The following is a 24,535-nucleotide window of genomic DNA, read 5'->3' as shown; positions in this document are numbered from 1 at the left end:
GAACCAGTGACCCCCGGAATCCTGAAATAAAAACGCATTAGCCAACTGAGCTATCCTGCCAAGCATACATAAGATGCGTATTTTATACTTTATATAAGCAATCTTCGTAGTTTCACAAATGTAAACGACAACATCAGAACTCTCCAAATTATAATTTTTAGTTTTTTAAATCGTCAAAAGATGCATATGATGGCTATATAAGACCATGGCAAATGTTCAGTAATACTGTTTCCTCACAAATATCATAACTTAACCGAAAATTTGCGAATCTGAAACAACTTTTTTCAATTTTGTCAATTGACCAGTCGCTAAATTATCGATCGCTCCGCCCACATAGTCACGTGGTCTAGTGATTAGAAAACTCCGACAAGCAGATCGCAATTATAGCGGATTACGTGAGGGAAATTCTATATTTGTAATGATGTATTATGCTCTTTTCTATATAACAAATTATTAAAGCCGCACACTAACCTAAACTGCTCTGTAAAACGTTAATACAATCATAAAAACTTTAGAGAGAAATGGCGTAATCAAAATAAATGAGTTAACGGCAGACTGACTATCAGAAACGTTTCTTATACATATTACATAGGGAGGTGATGAAAAATCCGTTGTAAAAATGAGCATTTATTTCATATTGATTTCGAACTTGTATTCAACCGTCTGACTGTGAACCCGGTGGCTATTCATATATAATTTTGAAAATATTTTTATTAAATGCAAATGAAATATTCATATCATGATGGGTTTTTTGTTTATTAAAATGTTTAGATCTTTGTTTTATTGTGTTATTTTTAAAAGGACACCGATTTTTTTATTTGGATATAAATTAAATTTTGATTGTAACCATAATTTAATACAGGCCTAATTTCGTGGTTTCATTAACAGATAGTCTAATATGCATTTTATTTCATTTATGTTTAATGCGAACCTGTTACATTTCACTATCAAAAATTGAAATGTTGGTATTACGGTGCCGTTCACGAACTTTCGAATTGAATACATTTAGCATATTATGCATTTGCTTATTTATAACAAGATGGCCCTCATATGTTAATTGCAATTTTCACATTTCTCCCCGTTTCAATATATGTTGTATTAGAAATGTTGTTGTTGTATTATAAGCCGTACATTTTATACTTGAAGTCGCTTTAAGCTGGCTAAGCCGCGTTGAAATCACCTTTTTGTTGTTTTTACTTTAGTTAAAACAATATTTAAGTTAACAATTTATAATGATTTCCCTTTTTTATGATCCACAGAAAATAAATATATAATTGGAAATCATTTAAGTAATTAAATATTTTTCTTTTCTTGTGTACAGTACCTAACAATGCCTTAATGTTCCTTCATTCTGAGATCCACGCAACATACTGTTATTTATTAATCATCGACAATTACGCTGAGATTAATAAGCACGTGTGGCAATTATTATGTTGCCCAAACTGCTTAATAATATTGTGCATCAAACGGTATAACACGTTTTATAGAACACACACCTGGTGTGGTTAAACTATTTATTGTGTTTGTTTTCTCATTACTCGTTCATATGTTCAAGAAATAAAGATAAAATAATAACCTTTTATTAAAGCGGGTATATACGATCTTGTCAAATATTTAGTAATAAATATAAAATGTGTAAAAAACTGATTATACATATATTTCAATATAAACTAAAATAAAAGTTAAGAAGAACATGTGTCGAAAAATGCTAAATAAGCCAGATATTTAATTCTCAAATCGAAAAAGGCTGTACAGCCGAATTCGCCAGCATGTATATCATGCATGTACGATGTGAATCTAAATTTAGTTTAACGGTTCATTTGAAATTCCTGCAGCGATATCGATTCATACGACACATGAACACTTACAAAAAAGACGAATGCATCGGTTATTGTAGGAAAATAATTACGAATTATCTTCGTCACAATCGGCTCGGGGCGCTAATTTGTATTTGCTGTATTTTATGAAATTCATCTTAAATGTATCATTTTTCTTGCAAATTGTGTGTTATTATAACATATTTGTATCAATATTTTACAATTTAGCACATATTAAAATCGTATATACCCGCTTTAAGTATGTATAGCACCTACAATTTTGAATAATGATCGAACAGTAATGATCATGCATTTGATATAAAATCTGTGTAAACTCTTAAAAATTACGTCCATTCCATATGTACAACACGCTTTGTTTGTCGGACAAAATGGCGGCCAGATAAGCGTTGCTGAGGGGTGTGTGAAAAATCGATATCTGATTGGCTGATCGACAAAATGTGGGCGGAGTTGGCGACTGGTCAATTTACCAAACCGTGAAAAGATCCCTTTAAGGGAATGAAAACTTACTGCACTGATAAAATGACGACTTAAGTTGTCGTTGATATGAGTTTAAATAGTTTACAATGGAAAAACTCACTATAAGGTTTTATTCATTTTCAGACTCAAAGAAATTTAGCGTAGCGACACGCTCCATATAATTAGTGAACGCACAATGATTCAATGAGTTCAATATCATCGCAGTGGTTCTCTCAATAGAACCTGTATAGAAGTCTTTGTGCTTCAGTCATACACTTCCGATTAATGGTCCCGTTAGAATATCCCGTTAAACATTCCCAGCATGAGCGAACATAAGCGACTTGTATATGTACCGATACATAAGCTATTAAAATAATTTCGTACGAAAAATCTTTACAGTCATAATAGTTATAAGCTAAAAAATGAAACATGTTTAATCACAATGTGTTCACAAATGACAAGTTCGGCGTTTTTTATGTGTCATGTGCTAGTAATGGCGCATTTGCCACTTGACTACTGGGGTATAAACGTTGAAAAAGACAGGAACATGATACAATGTTAAGCATTGTTGTTAAATATGTTATTCATGAGTATATGTTTGCATATTTAAATAAGCTCAAAGAATCGGACAATCTTCTTCGCAATCGCCGCCACGTTTGGAGATCGGATGCGACGATAGGCGACGTGTCCACACGTTGACGCTCTTGTACAAGGTGGTGAAAGGGCACGTACCGGCCATTTCAATTGAACGCTACCTTAAGCCACTTAAATTAAGTATCATAAGGGCTAAGCAATACGAGGACTACCGTTAAATCCATCAAAACAAAGTGTGTAACCTAGTGAACAATAATTCCAAGTGATTCGAAACAATTCCAGCAAAAACTATCATCTTTAAAAATGCATTCTTTGTTAAAATAGTGCTTTATTGGAACACACTTGATCATGATCTTGATGTGTTACGGTGAAACTTTGAAAAAACATTTACTCACCGCATCAAACTAAGTGATGGTATTGTGAACTCTTAAACAATATAATATCTTCAAAGACAGTTTATTAAAACATCAATAGTGTAAAATCGCGTACTCCACTATGTCCAGTAAAAGCTAGAAATGGTTTCTACGACTAACTCATCCAGATCCAGATGTAACGGGTGGTCTTCTTCAGAGCCTCCTCTTGCGCGTGCAGCTTCTGCAATCTGAAAGGTTCGGAAATACATTTTCCCTCAATTGTGTGCGGTCCCTGCATCCTTGGGGGGAGGAAGTGTTCAGTCGCTTAATCGTGGTAGGGGCACTTATAGTAAACAGCACAATGTGGAATCTTTGTTAATTTGGTGGTTAATGCGGGTGCAGTTCAGAAAATCTGTTCGTAGGAGTAATTGACGGACAAAGTTGTCGAAAACAGTCCGCGTACCTCTTATCGATTAAAATTGAAATGAAAAAGGTGTTATTTTAAGTTGTATTATCTAATATGTTTTTTTAAACCACTGCATGTATAGGTCTTCTGAAGAGCCGCATTGGAATGTTAAAGGGGCCTTTTCACAGATTTTGGCATATTTTGAAGTTTGTCATTAAATGCTTTATATTGATAAATTTAAACATTGGCTCTTAAAAACTCCAGTAAAAAAAATCAAGAATAAAATTTAAAAAAAGGGAAAAAAAGTAGCCGTTACCAGGGCTCGAACCAGTGACCCCGGAGTCCTGGAGTAAGTCTGAAGTAAAAACGCATTAGCCCTCTCGGCTATTCCGCCAGACATACAGAACAGAAGTATTTTATACTTTATATAAGCAATCTTCGTAGTTTTGTAAATTTAAACGACAACAACAGAACTCTCCAAATTATTCAATCGTTTCGCGTTGCAACACTTTATAATTTTAAGGTTTTCAAATCGTCAAAAGATACATATAATGGCTATATTGGACTATGGTAAATGTTCAGTAATACTGTTTCCTCACAAATATCATATTTAACACGAAAATTTGCGAATCTGAAACATCTTTTTTCCATTTTGTCAATTTACCAAACCGTGGAAAGATCCCTTTAATATAGAAGTAGCGAGCTAGGCCCCTGATAAAAGTCGAAAACAATATCTGCCCAACGGTTACATTACACTCACGTGAGAGCATGGAACGACAACTCTGCTTGGAGATTTGGTCGAAAACTAAATTAAACCAGAAATGCTCGATTTGCAACCAAACATCTACTAATTTTATGTAAAAAGTAAGTTATTTGTGTAAGTTAATAATTTTTCTGATTTCAATTAGAACATTGTAATCACGACATATCGGCGTGTGTATATAAAATGACGTATATCAGACCTGTATTTGATTCGGACATGAATATTTCGGATGAAAGCGGGTTTCAATAGCCACATGAGCGACGCTAGCAAAAACGGATGAAAAACTTATGTCTTTGTAATATCAATTAATCTTTCAAAATCATGTGGGATTATGGTTGTCAACTCAAGCCACGTAGCCCTATTTTAACATTTAGTTGCAATAATCCAACTCCCACTAGTCCTAGCTATTGACCCTCCGGGTTGCTATGAGTTGCAACCGGTGAAGTTTTTTTTCATGTTAGCTCCCCAGCTGGAATCCAGGCGGCACTTAAATAATTGGTAATATGAGCCACATAAACTGTTTTCTAGCATAAATAAACTCAAAAAGAGCATAAATATATCTTTAGTATTCTTAATTTGAAAATATGCATCAACTAGCTTCGGAATCCTCTGCAAGATAGATCTCTTGTCTAAATCTTCCAATCAAGATACTTCGTTTATCTCCAGAACCTACGTAAGATAGATCGAATCGCCCTTTCAAAACTACCATTTTCTGTAAGATTACAGTTTTTATCAAGATTTTGTTTTAAACAGTTTTCCAAAAAGAGACAATTAAATGTCAATGGTAACAGGTATTGTGTTTGTTAAAATGTATTGGTTGATTGAATTCAATTTCATAGACATACAATAGACATACAAAAATTAACATGGTTTAACTTTTTGCCTTTACGTCCAAAAACTTTGAGCTGTAAATAAATAACAATAAGTAACATCATAAGTCGTAATAAGCTTTATTGTCCCCTACTGGTTTTACCGGAGGGGACTTATGGTTTGCGCTCTGTGCGTCTGTCAGTCTGTCTGTCACACTTTTCCGGATCCTGCGATAACTTAAAAAGTTTTGAATATTTTTTCATGAAACTTTTCATTTTGTTCCTACGTCAAAAATTCTGGTTGCTATGGCAACAAAAATAAACAATTTTTTTTTTCTGACAATGGTGGAGCTGGTAGGGGACATAGTCTTGGCAAAAGTCTTGTTTTTATATAAATAACATTTTTCCACATGATTAATAGTACCCACATGCATTAAGCTCTGTTTTCCCAGAGCGAGACACGTGTGTTGTGAAACTATGGGAAACTTGTTTGGTATGTGCAGTTACATTTAAAGATCAGACCAAGTAACTTTTTGGTCTGGAAAAGTGACATTTGAGGGCATTGGTGTGACGGACAAGTAGATTTAAAACTTAATATGGAGCCAAGATGACTTTAAGGCTCATCGTAGCTCAGAATTGTCTATAGCCAAATTTACTGAAGTGCATAAGTAATCTCTCATTTTGCTGTTTTATAAAAACATTTATGAAGAAACTGTTGTAGGCAAATATAAATTGTTTTAGACAGATTTGCACATTTGTAGCTTTGGTCAAATTTGGTGAATGGCAGAGTGCTAATACTCTTAATAACTTAAGTGTACACATTTTTCATTAAGGACAACTCTCATAAACAGTTTTGATTGTTCATCCATTTAAGAATTTTTAAGTACCTCAATATCTTTATTTTATATTGACAAAAAGCTTAACTGGTGAAACATTATCAAATGAATATTCTAAGTGCTTATCAAGCTTATGCGATTATGACCAATAAATTGACTTGTTCAGATTTGTGTTTGAAAACTTAGTATTGTTTTTGTCATATTTAATAATACCTGTATAAATAGTATTCTGCTTCCTGGGTTAAACTGCTAACTGGGATTACTGTTATTATGTGTAAAAAATGAATTAAACTAACGAAATCAGTTGTCCACTACAGATAAGTCTTCATTATGATATCTGCATGACAACAGGTGACTGGTTGTAAGTTGCTGGCCCCCTAACAGCAGGGATAAATGAGGGCTGACTGGACGACGCTAGTTCTCAACAGGGAGGCATTCATTCTTATCTTCGTCAACTACATTTTCTTCTCCCTAATTGTGTTAAGGTGAGTGCTGTTGTGCTGTTACAGGCCTAATGAGTAAGTTACCAGACATGTTAAATGTTGTTTTATAAAAATGAAACTTCAATAAGGACAGATTGTCATGTATTACTGTATTCAGCTGCCATCTTGGCCCATTTATCATGAACTGTAAAGTGAAGAATTGAAGGTTTGTCATTCTTGTCTTTTCTATTGCCTGTATTTTCACTTTCTCTGGTTTTTGATGTGTCTTCAACTCTTGTCTGCTTTTTGTTAACTCGGAACTAATATGGGTTGAAAATTGTCACCTGTGTCTTCTATATTTGTTAGCATTTCAGCTGCCTCCTGTTTATGATGTGCCTTGCTCTCTTGTTATCCCCTCAAAACCATGAAGGGCGGGAGGTTTGTAGTCCATGTCTCCTTCATTTCCAATATTTTAGCTGCTTCCTATTTATGATATTCTATATATATGATACCTAGCCAACTTGTTGTCCTGTCTGAACCGTGATTGGTGGAATATTTGTAACCCATGTTTGTATATTTCTTGTATCAGGGATCATATTTTTTTCGGTTTTGTCGGTCCTAGACCGATTGGGGTCATGAAAGACCGATTGAAAATCCCAAACAGTCGGTCTGATTCTGTTTGCTATTAAAATTCCCATGTCATGAAATCGATTACACAGTGTACATGCTAACACACCCTAATGACATTCTTATCTCGATTAGATGTGATAAACCGTTCGCTGCAGTCTCTAAACCGGTCAGGACTGGTTTATTGCACGTCAGACCAAGAATCAAAAACTTGTGAACAGCAGATTAAAGACGCATCCGAAAAGAGCGTCTGAATACACGTGCTGTAACTTAACAAAACATGCGGATTCATTTTCCATCAGCGTAATAATCCGGTAATGAAAGTCGCGGATCTGATCGACGGAACAGCAGAAAGTCATTTTTATGAGCGGAACTTCACATAAAATAGTACACACAAAAATAAATATACATTGAATAAATCTTTAGTAAAACCGTGTTAGAATCAATATAATTCGTATACTTTATACTTTGTTGTTGAATAACTCATGACCGGAAAATTAGATGCGTGGTTTCAAATGCTTTGCTCTCGTGATTAAATCGTTATGCATCCAAACTATCGGACGTGGGTTATTTGACAACAAATTATTTCTTTATTATTTGGTTTGTTGTTGTCAGTAGCAAACCTACGCACAGACATTTGTTTGGTTCAGTGCATGTTGGTAAGATATTATCGAGTCGACAACAATTTAAAACATCGGTACATGAGACTTACACAGATTAATAATATTGACAACGCTGAAAAAAGTCTGATAAAACTGCACACGAAACAACAATGAAATACCAAATGATAAAACTAGTTGAGAAAACTCGTTCCGTTTAAAAAAAATGCATAAGGGAATTTTACTTGTACATTTATTATACCACCTACATGAATGGCAAAATCAATGGTATATATTTTAAAATCATTTGTCATGATTTCGGATACACATTTTCGGATACTTTTCCCCATTTATATCCGGACCGATTGATGTTGCGGGAAAATATGATCCCTGTCTTGTATAACAGCTGCCTACTGTTTCTGATGTACCTTGTTCATTTATCGTCCTCTATAAACTGAGAATGGGCGAAAGGTTTGTCACTCTTGTCTCCTTTATTTCATCTGATCATTGTTCTGAGAAAACTGGGCATAATGCATGTGCGTAAAGTATCGTCCCAGATTAGCCTGTGCAGTCCGCACAGGCTAATCAGGGACAACACTTTCCGTCTAAACTTGATTGCCGGTAAGGAGGGACTTCCTTGAAAGTAAAAAAAACAGGGTTTTTTTTCCACTTTTTGGGAAGATAGCCCATGGCTTTGGAATTTGGAATTTTATCGGCATTTTCATGAAATTGGGAAAATAAATTCATTAGCCTTTTTTTCCACACGAAAAGTCCACTGATTAGGGAAATACTAAATTTGATATAACTCTTTATAATCATTCAAATTAAAAGAAAAAAATCATATAATACTTTGTTAGATGTAATTGAATTAAAATTGAGATAAAATACACACAAGACTTCTTTCTAAAAAAAAAAAAAAAAAAAAAAAAAATTTTTTGGGGGGGGAGGGGAAATTGGGAAATTTTTTGCCACATTTTGGGAAAAAAGTATACTTTTTGGGATTGGAAACATAGCCGAATTTCGGCTATAAAATCGGGCCAAAAAAAACCCACACATGCATTAAGCCAAGTTTTCTCGTATCGCGGCTCATATATTTCAGCTGCCTGCTGTTCCTGATGTGCCTGGCCCACTCATCGTCCCCTCCCTGGAGCATGATGACCTCCCTCACAATACTCGCCTTCAGTTTCGTCATGGTGAACATGGTGCTGGCCGACTACGTCGTGCAGACAATCCATTCCAAAAGAGACTTCAAGAACTTCCTCTGATGCCTTAGTGCTATCCACGAGAAACTTCAAGAACTTCCTCTGATGCTTTAGTGCTATCTAAGAGAGACTTCAAGAACTTCCTCTGATGCCTTAGTGCTATCCAAGAAAGACTTCAAGAACTTCCTCTGATGCTTTAGTGCTATCCAATAGAAACTTCAAGAACTTCCTCTCATGCTTTAGTGCTATCCAATAGAAACTTCAAGAACTTCCTCTGATGCCTTAGTGCTATTCAGGCATAAAGCTACAAGCTGTTGATTTCAAGACTTACTGGACCATTTGGGCATTTAGCTGCAGCCTGTCGCTATAAAGACCGGTAGACTTCTTGTGATGCTTTATTGTTATTTGGGCACTGAGCTGCAAGTTGTTGACTTTTAAACACTTCAGGGGATTATGGTTATGTGAAAGACATATTTACTAAAGATCTTGTTACATATTATTATTTTTCAGTAGGTTTGCTTAATTATGTTTATGTGAAGGAACTATTTGTGATATCTAGTTGTAATCAGGGCAGGTATCTACTTATATTAGACTCATAACTGAAGACTGCAAAGAGTGTGATATTTTGCTGAAATCCAAACATTAAATGACATTCAGTGAGTGTTGCATTTGGTATAAAAGAAAGAAATAGTTCATGAAATCATTGAAATGCAGTGAGTTGTTACCATTTCAGAATTAACTTGGTTAGCTATAGAGGAGTACACTCACAATTTATTGAAAACTGTTTTTTTTAGTGTTTAGATAAATACATCACTGTATGTGAATATGTTAAAAACTTGCAGTGAACATATTTGTCAAACATTTGTGGTTGCTTGCAGATCATGGAAAGGGACTCCAAGGAAATATACAATTATTAAAGTGAATTAAAGCATATATATCAAACTGTATCTAAGGAGTTAGGAATTTAGGACAGTTTTTTGTGTGCACCTAGTTTCTTTTTTTTCCACACACAAACAATGTCCAAAGAAAAAACCAGTCTATTACTGAAGCGTGAATCTGCTGATCTGGGGGTATTGTCAGTGAATACGGACTTATCAGACGTCACCTTTAATGCCATAACCCCCTCTAGCCCGAGTTCAAAGTTCACAAAATCAGGCCTCGACCAGGTGAATCCAGCCACGTGCCCATTTAGAGGAGTCGTGCTGTCCTTTTGGGACAACATTCTTGGCCCTCGAACACGCCATGTGTGGAACGCCAACAGAGACAACCCGCTACCATCGGACCTCTTGTCTCATATAACCAGCCAAGTTCTTAGCTGTGAAATTTGCAGAGATCCGTACAAGTGCGACATTGACTTCAAGTTTTATAATTTGCCGCATAAAGGAGTAGTTGTTCCAGCATTTGTGTTCTCTGCCAAAGGAACACACGGTATGTCCGTGCATTCTCTGTATGTAGTAATACCAAACACAGAGCTGGAATTCTACCTTGGAATTCATGAAACTTTGCTGAGCTGTTTCCAGCGATTAACGAGAAAACTGAGGGTCATACTTGACAAGGTAGGATTTGTTTTAATAAATGTTTGTAAGAAATTTATGTAATATGCTATTTGAATTGTCCTGAGTGAATTCCGAGAATACAATATACATAACATTGGTTCAATATTGCTTAAGTTTGTCAGGCAAAATTGAAAGAAATATATTTTTAAAATCTTAATATTGAGCTAATTAGATATATCAAATAAGTTATAACTAAACTAGTTTGTTACTAGTATAAAGGTTGTATGCATTCATTATAAGGAAAAGTATACAATTCTTTATTAAAGTACAATTATGCAAATTTAAGTCAAAGTGTTTGAATATTAATTTTGTTTACTGCATGTGTCTTGCAGAATCCATTTGATGTGTCGGTTGATGTTTTCAAGAAATACCTGTCTGATTGCGTTCGAACCCTGTCACTTCTTCACAATACTTCTTTGGCAACAAATATTGCGGTAAATCCAATTTTGTGTTATTATGTATAATACATGTAGAAATTAAGGTAAGAACTAAACAATTCATAATAATAGCTTACATCATTAAAATAGACTAATTGATAGTGCATGGGGTCCAACAATATGGCTTTATATATGGCTATAGTAAAACTTTGTTAACACTCTAGATGCCACATTTATTGTCCTATCTTCATGAAACTTAGTCAGAAGATTTGTCCCAATGATATCTTGGACGACTTTGAAAATGATTCCAGTTGGTTGAAAAACATGGCCCCCAGGGAGCGGGCATTTTTCCTTAAATGGCTATAGTGAAACCTTGTTAACACTCTAGAGGCCACATTTATTTTCCGATCATCATGAAACTTGGTCAGAAGATATGTCCCAATGATATCTTGGAAGGGTCTGAAAATGGTTCCAGTTGGTTGAAAAACATGACCAGCAGGGAGTGGGGCATTTTTCCTTACCTGGCTATAGTAAAACCTTGTTAACACTCTAGAGACCAGATGTATGGTCCAATCTTCATGAAAATTGATCAGAACATGTGATTCAATGACATCTTGATGGTTCTGGTCTTTTGAAACATGTCATTTATGTCCAATCTTTTTTATGCCCCTGCTTTAAAGATTGAGGGCCATAAAGATTTGCCCTCGTCCGTCTCAACGGTCTGTTTTTAGATGCAGTTGTCTGTCCATTAGAAGCTCTGTCAGATTTGTTTTTTGCATGTAAAGGCCCAGTCTCACTATGATGCTGGTGGAGCCCCGGTGCGTGATCCGGAATGAACCAGGGCTCTACTGGGATGAACCGGGGGATGACTGGGATGAGCCGGGGACAACCGGGACTCCGCCGGGAATTAATTGAAATGTATAATATCTCCGGGAAGGACTGGCAACGACCGATGATGCACTGGGAACAACCTGGACAGCACCAGGAACAACCGGGACGGCACCATAGCTCCACCAGGGCCCATATAGACCCCGGCAGAGCTACGGCAACGCCCTGGTTGTCGCCGGTGGTGCGCAACGCCCTGGTTGTCGCCGGTGGTGCCCAGGTGGAGCCCTGGTGAATGCCGGCAGAGTCCCTGAATAGCAACAGTACATCGGTAAATTGGCGCTTTGCCAGGTTGCCACCGAGGTTAAACTGGGGCATTGCCATAGCTCTGCCGGCATCTGAAGCCGGTATAGTCCCATTGAGTACCTGCGAAGTTGAGGTATTAGTTGCTAATATTAATATTAGTTAGCTCTGCCAGGACGCTGTCAGCTTTCACTGCATCGGGGCATTACAGGCAACAACCAGGGCTTCACCGGTATAAACTGTAGCTAGTCTGGGGTTGACTGGAACTCTGCTGGGTTGTTGACTGGCTTCAACCAGGGTGGCACCGGGAAAAAGTGTGACCACATTAAAAAATTTCTACTAATCATCCTGGTTCTCGCCGGTCGACCGGTGTAAGCAAACTGGGATGGACCAGGGCTCTACTGGCAATAGTTAGACTTGGGCTTAACTCAAAAAGAAATGTAGCCAGAGGAGTTAAATGTAACAAAATTATAAATCAACTGGTGAACATTATTGTCCCCAACCGGTTTCACCGGAGGGGACTTATGGTTTGCGCTCTGTGCGTCTGTCTGTGAGTCTGTCTGTCACACTTTTCTGGATCCTGCGATAATTTTAAAAGATCTTCATATTTTTTCATGAAACTTAAAAATGGTCAGATGGCAATATAGAGATTATGCACGTCTTCTCATCTTGTTCCTAAGTCAATAATTTTGGTTGCTATGGCAACAAATAAAAAAATAAAAACTTCTGACAATGGTGGAGCCGGTAGGGGACATACATTGCTTGGCAATAGTCTTGTTACCTTTGGTTGTTTGTCGAAGAATTTTTTGTTAAATTAGAGTTGTGAAATTTACTCCTGACTTTTATTCTAGTAACGCATTCAGTAACAATTACATAAACAAGAAGTATCAACTACAAAAATTCATTAACTTGTATTATTTAACAGCTGTCCAGTCACAATTGTTAATCATTTGATTTAATATTATATCTTGTATCCCGAATTTGCTTTTCTGGTTGTCTGTTGAGATATATTTGGGATAAATGTATGATTTATAACAAAATATAAATGCAGATTTAATCAGAATAAAAATTGCTTTCTATATATTAAATTTTGTTAAGAACAGACAGAAATGAAAGCTATTGAGATTTGATATTAAAGGCGACTTCTTGCTTGCTTGTTTTGCACTTTTTAAGAAAGTTTCAGCCTGGGCTGAATGGATCATACCAGTATCCTTAAATCTAGTAAAGCACAATGCATAGCTGTTTTAGCAATTGATTCCCAGTTGTTGTTTTAAAGTCAGCAAAATTCTGTTGTTTTTAAAGAAAAAGATTTTTATTTGATCTTGGAAGTACAGCTATTTCAGTTTTTATCCCCCCCCCCCCCCCCTAAAACAGGATTTTTGTGATGAATGCATCAACACAATTTAACACCTGGGTTGATGAAACTTTACAAACTTATTTTTATCATGTAAATTTGCATTTATTAATTTAAGTTGCTTTTCGTTTGTAGCAAGTACTTATATATACTAGTATTCTTTAAAAGGGGCCTTTCATGTTTCCGTAAATTGATATTCTTTAATTTTTAGCTCACATGAGCACAACGTGCTCATGGTGAGCTTTTGTGATCGTTTTTTGTCCGTCGTGCCTTGTCCGATGTGCGGCGTCAACATTTGCCTTGTTAACTCTCTAGAGGCCACATTTATTGTCGGATCTTCATGAAATTTGGTCAGAAGATTGGTCTCAATGATATCTTGAATGAGTTCGGAAATGGTTACGTTTGCTTGAAAAACATGGCTGCCAAGGAGCAGGGTATTTTTCCTTATATGGCTATATACATGTATGGCTATAGTAAAATCTTGATAACACTCTAGAGGCCACATTTATTGTCCAATCTTCATGAAACTTGTTCAGAAGATTTCAAAAATGATGCCGGTTGGTTGCAAAAATATGGCCGCCAGGGGGCGGGGCATTTTTCCTTATGTGGCTATAGTAAAACCTTGTTAACACTCTAGAGGCCACATTTATTGTCCAATCTTGATGTAATATGGTCAGAAGATTTTTCTTAATGATATCTTGGATGAGTTCGAAAATGGTTACGTTTGCTTGAAAAACATGGCCGCCAAGGGGCGGGGCATTTTTCCTAATATAGCTATATAAGACTATTGTAAAATCTTGTTAACACTCTAGAGGACACATTTATAGTCCGTTCTTCATGAAACACGGTCAGAAGATTCATCCCAATAATATCTTGGACAAGTTCAAAAATGATGACGGTTGGTTGAAAAACCTGGCCACCATGGGGGCGGGGCTATTTTCCTTATATGGCTATAGTAAAACCTTGTTAAAACTCTAGAGGTCACATTTATTTTCCAATCATCATGAAACTTGGTCAGAAGATTTGTCCCAATGATAAATTGGATGAGTTAGAAAATGGTTTTGGTTGCTATAAAAACATTGCCACCAGGGGCGGGGCATTTTTCCTAATATGGCTATATATGGCTATAGTAAAACCTTGTTACTCTAGAGGCCACATTTATTGTCCAATCTTCATGAAATTTGGTCAGAAGATTTGTCTCAATAATATCTTAGATAATTTCGAAAATAATTATGTTTGCTTGAAATAAATGGTTTCCAAGGGGCGGGGCATTTTTCCTTATATGGCTATAGTAAAATCTTGTTAACACTCTAGAGGCCACATTTACTGTCCGATCTTCTTGAAACTTGGTCAGAAGATTCATCCCGATAATATCTTGGCCGAGTTTTAAAATGATGCCGGTTGGTTGAAAAACATGGCTGCCAGGGGGCGGGGCATTTTTCCTTATATGGCAATAGTAAAATCTTGTTAACACTCTAAAGGCCACATTTATTTTCCGATCTTCATGAAACTTGGTTGGAAAATTTTTCCCAATACACTGCAACTCCAATATATCACGGTCCGTTATATCGCGCTGTCCAATATATCGCGAATCGGCTATGGCTCCCAAAAATCTGACGAGCATAATCCTTAAATAAAATGTTTTTATCTGAGAATATGATGCATTAAAATCCGTTTCAAGCAAGTATTTTTCCCTTTTTTTCACCAACTTTAATCCAACAGTCATAATCCAGTTTTAACCAGATTGTTTGCTTACATTGTACATCACATTAACACCTGTGTACTGCGATAAACAAAAGACCCATTGTCAAACATGACAGGTCATTTCGGGTGTTACAATTCTCTATTGAATTTGCTTTGAACTGCCGAAACGCACCAGTGCACACATGAAGGTGTACACAATTATAACAGTAAATGTCTCAAGGCAATACTGACCTATCTCACCAATCTGTGTGCGTTAGATACAGTATACAATATAGATCAGTTAGTAACAATGCTCTACTATTAAACCCCATGCTGTGCATGCTTTTCATGAGAAATGAATGACGTAATTTTGTACATGGGTCTAATTTGTGCATGCTTTCTTGAACAATAAAACTCGGCCATGTTTTTCGGATTAAAAATTTAATTATACGCATTTGAAAATACTCGCATGGAATAATGTTTTGTGTTATACCAATTAATGACATATGGATATAACACAAACTTGAATAAGGTTGGTAAATAGCGTGTTTTGAGATTGCATAATGATGCTAATGTATACATATACATGCATACATAAACTTACAATTTATATCACGCGCCGGATATATCACGTTCGCGATCTTTGGACCCCTTCAACCGCGATATATTGGAGTTGCAGTGTAATATCTTGTTATCTCAGGTGAGCGACTTTGGGCCTTTCAGGCCCTCTTGTATTCATGTTTTTTACAGGAGTTTTTTTAGATCTAATGTTTACATAAATCAATATAAAGCATTTAATGACAAGCTTTCAATACAAGCAAAATCTGTGAAAAGGCCCCTTTAATGTTTGTGTGCTTGAACAAAGAAGGACCTGTTGTTTTCTATTGATATAGAACTTTACACAAAAGTAATTAATACGGTACCTGTATTAGTTCATAAAATCTAATCGACTGCAAAAATGCTTGAAACTTTTATCTTAGTCAATTCCTTGTTTTATCTCATCTTAACATTTAGATACTTACTATGCTATACAGGCAACACGTTTAATACCCAGCTGTGTGGTTAACAGAATGACATGATCAGGAATAAGCACTAAAGAAAAACACACAGTATTTGATGCATATATGTTTTAATGAATGTCTTGTAATTGTCTGAATTTTTATTGTAATATTGGCAAATGAAATACATGTATTTTAGTGTTTTTAGGGTCCATTTAAAGAACACATTGCAATGAAATGTTCTTAAACAGGTAAAAAAGATTTAATGATAGTTAAAACATGCATTACACCAAATAATATTAATACAAATTGGTATAATGGTGGAACAATAAAATTATTAACAATCATCAATCTTGTAATATTAATATAAACATAATTAATTTGATAAATAACTACATTTTTATAAATAAATTATTACTACATGTACACAAAAGTCACATTTCCATAAAATAAATACATATGCCATAACAATTTAAATGTTATTTAAAGTAAACAATAAGTGTCCGTGTCACCCTGTCAGAAAAAAAAGAATTTGATGTTTAGATTGGACAAAGTCCCAATTGATTTCTTTATTTGTTTTACCTTCAACCTAAATTTCTTCCATTGACCTTCAACCTATGGACATTCAAAATAATTAACTTCTGGGTAATGTTTAAACAGTTTTCATTCAAAGAATTTATGAAGTTTTTACTACAATTAGTGGTTTTGTATTCAAGCGCATGACATATTGAATGCCTGTAACCATTTGATACCTTTTAGATGATAGACGTAATAAATATATTTTCCTTTAAGTATTAAAAGGAAGTTTACAGACCAAATTAGTGGTTTCTAAACCGTGTCTGCATACTACTTACTAGCAGTTTCTGGCAAAACCATGAAACAAACGTAAAGAGTGAAATGATAAAACTTAGAGATTTTTCTAATGCAACACTTTTTAAACTTGAATATGTCAGTTATGTGTAAAGATTTAGATTTAAAATTGTACAAGTCATTTTTTTATTTGATAGATTTTTAATGTCATCTTGCCTTTTAAGAGAATCCGATGGAAAATGACAAAGTGAGATATAATATGTGAGCAATTACACAATTTAGAAAATATGTGTAACAGCTTTATTATCCCAGAGTCACATAGCTTATGGTGGATTGGACAATAAAGTATACGTAATAAGACAAGAACTATTACATTTTCCTAAAGTATTCAACTCTAATATAAGGAAAAAAAACCTTCTCATTGCACTGAACATTTCATAACAGACAAATGAGTATTACCTGACATTTGAAGTAAAAATTAAGTGTTGAACTGTTAAAATATGCTTGCTTTTACTGTCCACCTGAATACAAATCATTTCTGGGAAGGTTTTATAGACAATGATGTTGTTATATGTAACATGCTGGCTATTACATTTTGAGTACAAGGATTTTGTCGTTATTATTTATTCCCACAATGACTTCATTAGTGTTGCTGTTGTAGAAGACTGACAATGGCATGCCCGATCTATCCCTCCATGTGTCTAGAGTAGCCAGTTTTCTTTTACCCTCTCCATCCACCTGTAATATAGTTTTGGAGGTGTACCCACAGATAAGGACCTGGCCTGCAGGTGTTACAGAGACACCCCATGGACAGATTAGTTCAGGATCACTGAAGGTGGATATCAGGGTTCCATTTGTGGACAGTGTGAGGAGCTTGTTATGGGCCTCGGTGGTGACATAGATCCTGTCACTAATTGGACTCACAGCACACTTCCAAACTGAAAACATTAATATGTGATGTTTTTCATGGATCAATCATTTAATATATAACAATGTAAATATAGAGTACAATTTATTGTACAAGAAGTTGTTTTTTTTCGCCAAAAGGTTGTAAAGTATATCACTGATTAAATTTACTGTTAATAAAATTCCTTGAAGGTCAAAGTGTTTTTTTTTTGTTCTGATTTTTCATATCTTAATTAAATTACTTATTTCATGATTTATATTAATGTTTGGAATTATCACTGTTTAGATAGCAGTTCAATGTTTTCTAGTATGTGTATTCAAATATGAAGTGCTAATATGTGATTTTGTAGTCTATTTTCACACCTATAATTACTAAAAGTGCCAATGACTTTAAGCGAGATTATAAGATTTTGTATATGTGTTAAATTGTAATATATTGATAAAATATGTTACAATAACACAAAATAGGCAAGAGAAATTATATATTGAAGACAAATTTCATAAAATGCAGCAAATACAAATTAGCGCCCCGACCTGATTGTGACGAAGATATTTCGTACATATTTTCCTACAATACCCGAAGCATTGGTCTTTTTAGTTAGTGTTCGTGTGTCATATGAATAGATATCGTTGCAGGAATTTAAAATAAACCATTAAACTAAATTTCGATTCACATCGTACATGCATGATATATAATTATGCTGGCGAATTGGACTGTACAGTAATTTTCGATTTCAGAATGAAATATCTGGCTTACTTCGCATTTTTCGACACTTGTTCTTCTTAACTTTTATTTTAATTTTTGACAAAATCGTATAGTCTCGCTTTAATAATTTAGAGATTTCAGGGGTGGCGAAATCTAAAAAATTTATACTTCTCCACGGACAACCATTTAGGAAATTTAACTTGTCCTTTTCTGAACTACACTTGTCCGTTAAATTAATGTTTATATAAATTATAACGCATTTACTGATTAATGTAAAATATTGTGGAATAAATCAAAATGAGTATAATTTGCTGTTTCAATTACATGTATTTCCATGGGATATTCTTTAAAGCAGTATTTTATAAACAATATAAAGACTTTCTCAAACTTTTAATCTTGCAAAACTATTGTTATGAAAACATGTGTTACACATACATAATTAAAATCTCAAATAGTTTTATTTTGTTGCATTTTCCTATCCAAGTATGTCAAATTACCAGCACAGTCTCATTAGTTGTCACATAAGTTTTAATTTCTCTGTCACTAACTGTGAAGAAGACTCCGGTAGTTCCTTCGTAATCTAAACAATTAAAAATGCTCCATTTTTATGCCCCCGTATCGATAGATCGGGGGTATATTGTTTTTGGCCTATCTGTCTTACTGTCTGTTCTTCTGTCCCAAAACTTAACTGTACAGTTAAGTTTTGCAATAACATTTGAAATATTGACTATAGCAACTTGATATTTGGCATGCATGTGTATCTCATGGAGCTGCACATTTTGATTGGTGAAAGGTCAAGGTCATCCTTCAAGGTCAAAGGTAAAAAAATTCTGTCCCGAAACTTTAATGTACAGTTATGTTTTGCAATAACTTTGTAAATATTGAACATAGCAACTTCATATTTTGCATGCATGTGTATCTCATGGAGCTGCACATTTTGAGTGGTGAAAGGTCAAGGTCATCCTTCAAGGTCAAAGGTCAACGAAAAAAAGCGGGGCATTAGGGGGCATTGTGTTTCTGACAAACACATCTCTTGTTACTGTTAAAGTCGTCTGAAATAATAAGGTAGACGGTGTTTTGATTATCTTAGTCCTATACTTTCATTTCCGTCTGATTGTAAAAATAAAGAAACCAGTCTGTACACTGTTTAACAGTCGGGACGAATGTTGAAAATGCGGCGCAAATTCCTTTTTTTGTGAGCCGGTTAACTCTGTATTAAAGCCTGATTGCTCCGCAAATAGCACTGACAATGTAATCTTGTGTCAACATCCTGATTTGTAAAGCTTAATTACGGCTTGTATTTTTTGTATTCTTCAACCCAATTAAAAAAATGGGTGTCCACGGACAATGAAATTGAAAAAAATCAGTTGCCCAGACAAGCAAATGTACGACTCTGGCAACTCAGCCATTTGATTTTGCCACCCCTGGATTTGACTGTTTTATTAAATAAATACAAATGATTAGATCTATATAACTTTCAAAATAAGAACAATTATGTGCTATTTCCTATGATATTATTGCATCTTAGTGATTTTTATCATAGTTTACTTATAGTTTATTATGATAATAGAGAAATATAATATGTATGTTCACCTGTGTAGGCAGAAGTTGTATCTTCATAGATCTTCTTAACAAGTGCTCCAGACAGAGTGTACTGGTAGAGTGCAGTAAGGGAGGTGACATACAGGTTGCCTGCATGATGGGCAATGCCAGCACAAGTATGCTGAAACTTAAGTTTCCTGCCTTTAACAAGCTGTAAATTAGCCACAGAGATGAATTGGATCCCATCATACACAGTAACAGCCACCTCACATTCACTTATCTGACAAATGTCCCCTTCATTAACAGGCACATCACAGTAGCTGATCACTTTGTACTGCTGGTTCAGAAGCTTCACTCGCTTAGTGTTGTAGTCAGCAACAAGGATATTATCACTTGAGATAACACAGATGCCTGTGATATAGCTTGAATTTGATGGATCACTTGGTATTCGTACATCATACTCATTCTTCTGTTTTACTGCTAATACATGATTTGGGTCCTGCTGCACTGCCAATGACTGGGTCCTAAGTAAAGTTTTCCCTAGGTTAAATTGTTTGGTCAAGAACCGCTCTATTTCTGTGTTTGCTTGGAATGCTACTGAATTGTCAACTTTAAGATCGTGTTCCTTCAGGTATACTTTTGACTCCAGAATCGTGTCCATACATTTCCTTTCAACTATAAATGAGAGCTCTGCCTTGCTCCTATCAGCAAGGTCTTGCACAGCATCCCTGAGTTGTTTCAGTTCATCCTTCAGTCTGTTGCAGTTATCCACATCATTCTTGAGGGAGGCTTGCAGTGCAGTCCTCATGTCATCAAGTTCTGTCAGAGTGGCCTTTTCAAGCTGGTCCAAAGCAGCATTTAATTTATGACGCACATCGCTGACTTCTTGTAGTCTTTGCTCGTATGAACTCTCCACTGACTGAATGTTGGCCTCTAGTTTACTATGAAACTGTTTCAGTTCGTCAAGAATGGTTTCAATTTTGTCTGTCAGAATGTGCAGATCAGTTGAGTGGCTTTTTATTTTCTCAGAAATAAGAGTCACCTCCTTGCATTGTCTGAAATATGCAAATCAATACAGTATTAGATGGCATTGGTCAAATATATATAATTGTGTCCCCCATTGGAAGAAGTGGGGGAAATATTGCTACAAACCTGTTTATCTGTAGATAAGTAGGTATGTAGGTCGGTAGGCCCATTCATAGCATTTACCTACAACCATGCAAACGGGTGTAATGTTTACTTGGGAAGAAAGAAAAATTCCTATCGCTTTTGATGTTAACAGGTCAAAGATCAAGGACACAGGGGTGAGCCTCTGTAAAAAAAAAATTGCACAATACCTTGAAAATGCTTTGACCTTGTAAATTGGTATAGAGATAACTTCTGAGAAAGGGAAGATGCCTATAGATTTAAGGGTAAGAGTTAAAATGGAATTTCATATCTGTTTTCGAAATGTGAGATTCTCTAGTCAAGTTGAACTGTTTTAAATATGTTTTTAAACTTACTTTACTAGTCCTGTGTGCATTATAATTGTATATAATATTATGATGAATATCTGTTTTAATGCTTTTCTTGTTTCTGTTGAATAACCATCCTTATCTCTGAAGAGTCAAACCACACTTTACCCGTACTGAACATTTGGCACTGCTTGCATCTGTGCTCATTAGAGTATCAGTACATTGTCAATTACAAACAAGAAATATCTTTTAAAAAAGATATTCGGCCTGAATCCAAACTTTGAAATAAAGGTAGAATATTTACTCTATTTAAATTATTGAATATAAAACAAAGGTTTAAGTATTGTTGTGTTCTTTTCTTTCACTTTACATATACACAGCATACATGTAATATGTTTGTTATGAAATGCATGTTTATTTACCTACATAATAGTGTTCAAAGATACATATTTTACTACGTGAGATCACATCATGTGTCCTCACATGACTTGTTATGACTTTATTTCTTCGTCATCGAAACATATGGTATGTTGACATTTGATTAAGGTGCAGTTTTCTTTCCATTATTTCATATAACACTGTTACATTTGCATCATGCGAAAATTGGTCTTATGGCATATGTGGCCAGCGTTGCTCAAGCCCAGCATGCGCACTTTCGGCACGGGCTGCACTTTTCCTTTATAAAACAGCACGCAAAGTTTAGTGGTACCTCCTGAGTATCCTCAGTATGCATATGCTGAAAAGTCTGCCTGGATGCGCAGGCTGGGTTGGAGTTGCGTTGCCAGCATATTGAATAAGACCACTTAAGACGCAGATCATTAGAAATCTAATTCTTTTTTGTAAATGAACATCAAACCACAATACTTCTTATTTAAAATTAATGTCGCACTGTGTTATTTATAGCAAACTGGCAAATGTATGTAGGTAGCTTAATTTATTCTGGCATTTAAGAAAGAATTTCAGACAGACATAGTATGTCACACATGTGGCTGGATAATTAAATTATTTTCCTTCTATCATAGACACTATACTATTTTGGTGGTTTTGTCTCACAATACAAGACAAATGGCATTAAATGATATGTTTTCATTTGTTGTTTTTTCAGAAAAATTCTTGTTATTTGATTTATTTCAGTTGAAACATCTTTTGTTAATTTGTTAATTTATTATTTGAATAATAATGCTATGCAATTTCTATTTTGAATTATTCTGGCTCAAATGTCTGGCCTAAGATCAATTCTGTATCAGATGTGTGGTTTCACATGTGTAAAGTGGTTTATGTTCAAAGTTTTGTATTGAAACTTCCACATCTATCTATCAGTATCATCATAAATTACTTACAGTGTTAGTCAATCATAGCATTTGGAAATCTAGTGTTTAGCTCTTTCAGTGCTGGAACCGAATTTTGAACGTGGCGTCTCATCAGGATCCAAACTGTTTGCTATTCTTATAGTATTCTTTGAAAATAAAAATGAAGAAAATGCTAATTTTAGAAATTCAGCAGACAACATTTTAGCAGACGACAAATTTCCCAGCATGCAAAGGGTTAGGCTGTTTCAATATTTTATTAAAAGGTGAACATGTGCTTTATTTGTCTTTTTTTTGAGGAATGAAAATTAATGTGCGTAGTAGTTGCATATTGGTATTTCAGTTTGTCTAAATTAAAAATTATTATGAATATTGTTTGTCAAAGTCATAATTTTCTATTTATATAATAAGTTCTCTCTGATACTTAAATAATAAACTAAAACATATCAATGTTTTTAATACCTGTGTTTTAGGAAAGCACAATTGCTGCAGCACAGCTGACTATGGTCCTCACAAAACATTTCTAGTTTCTTGTCTGTGTGAGCCTCGCATGTCTGAATAAAGTTGTCCATTTTCTTAGTGAGCGGCCATTTGCTCATGTCTCCCCTCCCATAAGTGGTATGGTTAGCAAATAATTGACCATGATGATAGATACATTTTCCACAATAACACTTCAGACATGTTTCACAATACATCTCGGCAGTTTCTACCATCTGTTTACTTTCACAAGCATCACAACAATAGTCCTTCACAAAATCAGAACTTTTCTGAACCGAACTTAAAGTGGTCGCCATTTTATTGAAAGGTTTTTCAAATTACTTCCTGTTTTCTGAATGGGTTTATGTACCTTTTATTCACATAAACTCAGGATTGACCACTGTTATTAACTTGATATGTTGTTTAAAAGTATTCCATTAAATACACATTTGTGGTTCTAATTTTAAGCCTCTAATTAGTCAAACTTAAAGAAGCTTTGAACATTTTAAACTGATAAACTTGTGTTGAACATTGTCAACTGATAACCTCTTCGGTATGTTAAGGTAAACTTTTCTATACATGATAACTGAGTGAAACATATACACCGCAGTGTAAAATTTTAGTGAATCTATACCGATATTTATAAAAGCTAATATTGGTGTATTCAAATGAAAATATGAGATGTTTCTAGTCTTATTAAGTAGAACAAAAAATATCTTCAATATATTCAATATGCGTTGAAATAAACACTGTTTTTTCCCCTCTATTATTTTACAAAAAAGATTTGGATGATTGTATTAACTAGCTTGGTGACTGTTGTGTGTCTGCTAAAATGACTTTTCAGACTCTAGATATTTATGGGCAGGGGGGGGCCCTATAGGAAGGGCAGGGCGGAGGTTCAGGAGGGCAGGGCAGGGCGGGGCGCCCTTCAATTTAGGCCTAGCTGGGCAGGGCGGAGGTTCGGGAGGGCAGGGCGGAGGTTCGGGAGGGCAGGGCGGGGCGCCCTTCGATTTAGGCCTACCTGGAGCACTGCTTGAACTATGTTACTTGGTTATTTCAGTACTTTTGAATGCCCCTGGCATCTACTGATACCAAAAAGCATATAGCAATTGACCTTGGCGTCAATCTGTCTGTACGAGGTTAACCCAAGATGACATGTTTTTTATACTAAAAATGCTTCCTGCAGACAGGACAGTCTTCCTCTTATCGGCTAATTTCCTTGATTTTCATAGAAAATATTCATCAGACAAGTTGAATATGGCAGGATCTGTATAAAAATGCAAAGATTTGAAGTGGGGTAGTTCATGTCCCCTGTTATTCAAATTTTCCATT

General features: G+C 35.2%; 2 protein-coding genes and 1 long non-coding RNA gene across 3 annotated transcripts in view; 1 reads left to right on the top strand and 2 right to left on the bottom strand.

The window, feature by feature from the left end:
• The window catches only part of LOC127862065 (uncharacterized), a 486,885-nt gene that overhangs the window by 291,727 nt on the left and 170,623 nt on the right, over nucleotides 1–24,535 (bottom strand). The gene's annotated exons all lie outside the window — the stretch shown is intronic.
• Nucleotides 9,907–24,535, top strand: part of LOC127862036 (guanine nucleotide exchange factor C9orf72-like) — a 42,264-nt gene continuing 27,635 nt past the window's right edge. The window contains exons 1-2 of the mRNA XM_052400968.1: nucleotides 9,907–10,461; nucleotides 10,794–10,895. Of these exons, the coding sequence (XP_052256928.1) occupies nucleotides 9,922–10,461; nucleotides 10,794–10,895 (642 nt within the window). The 5' untranslated portion in view covers nucleotides 9,907–9,921. The remainder of the gene's footprint in view (nucleotides 10,462–10,793; nucleotides 10,896–24,535) is intronic.
• LOC127862031 (uncharacterized) lies at nucleotides 16,198–23,754 on the bottom strand. Its single transcript, XM_052400963.1, has 3 exons — nucleotides 23,189–23,754; nucleotides 20,017–21,020; nucleotides 16,198–17,749 (listed from the first exon to the last, which is right to left on the bottom strand). The coding sequence occupies exons 1-3, from the start codon at nucleotides 23,518–23,520 to the stop codon at nucleotides 17,400–17,402; spliced, it is 1,686 nt and encodes a 561-aa protein (XP_052256923.1). The 5' UTR covers nucleotides 23,521–23,754; the 3' UTR covers nucleotides 16,198–17,399.

Source organism: Dreissena polymorpha, chromosome 16 (assembly GCF_020536995.1).
Source record: "Dreissena polymorpha isolate Duluth1 chromosome 16, UMN_Dpol_1.0, whole genome shotgun sequence".
Lineage (NCBI taxonomy): Eukaryota > Metazoa > Mollusca > Bivalvia > Myida > Dreissenidae > Dreissena > Dreissena polymorpha.
The sequence above is the reverse complement of the archived record's forward strand: the minus strand, read 5'-3'. Positions and strand labels throughout refer to the sequence as shown.

Bases quoted from the DNA above. Each gene is read 5' to 3' on its own strand.
- LOC127862031 (XM_052400963.1), bottom strand. From the start codon at position 23,520: ATGGCGACCACTTTAAGTTCGGTTCAGAAAAGTTCTGATTTTGTGAAG. The intron at 21,021-23,188 runs GTATTAAAAACA...TGCATATTTCAG, and splicing joins TGTGCTTTCCTAAAACACAG to ACAATGCAAGGAGGTGACTC. The intron at 17,750-20,016 runs GTGAACATACAT...TAATGTTTTCAG, and splicing joins TACAACTTCTGCCTACACAG to TTTGGAAGTGTGCTGTGAGT.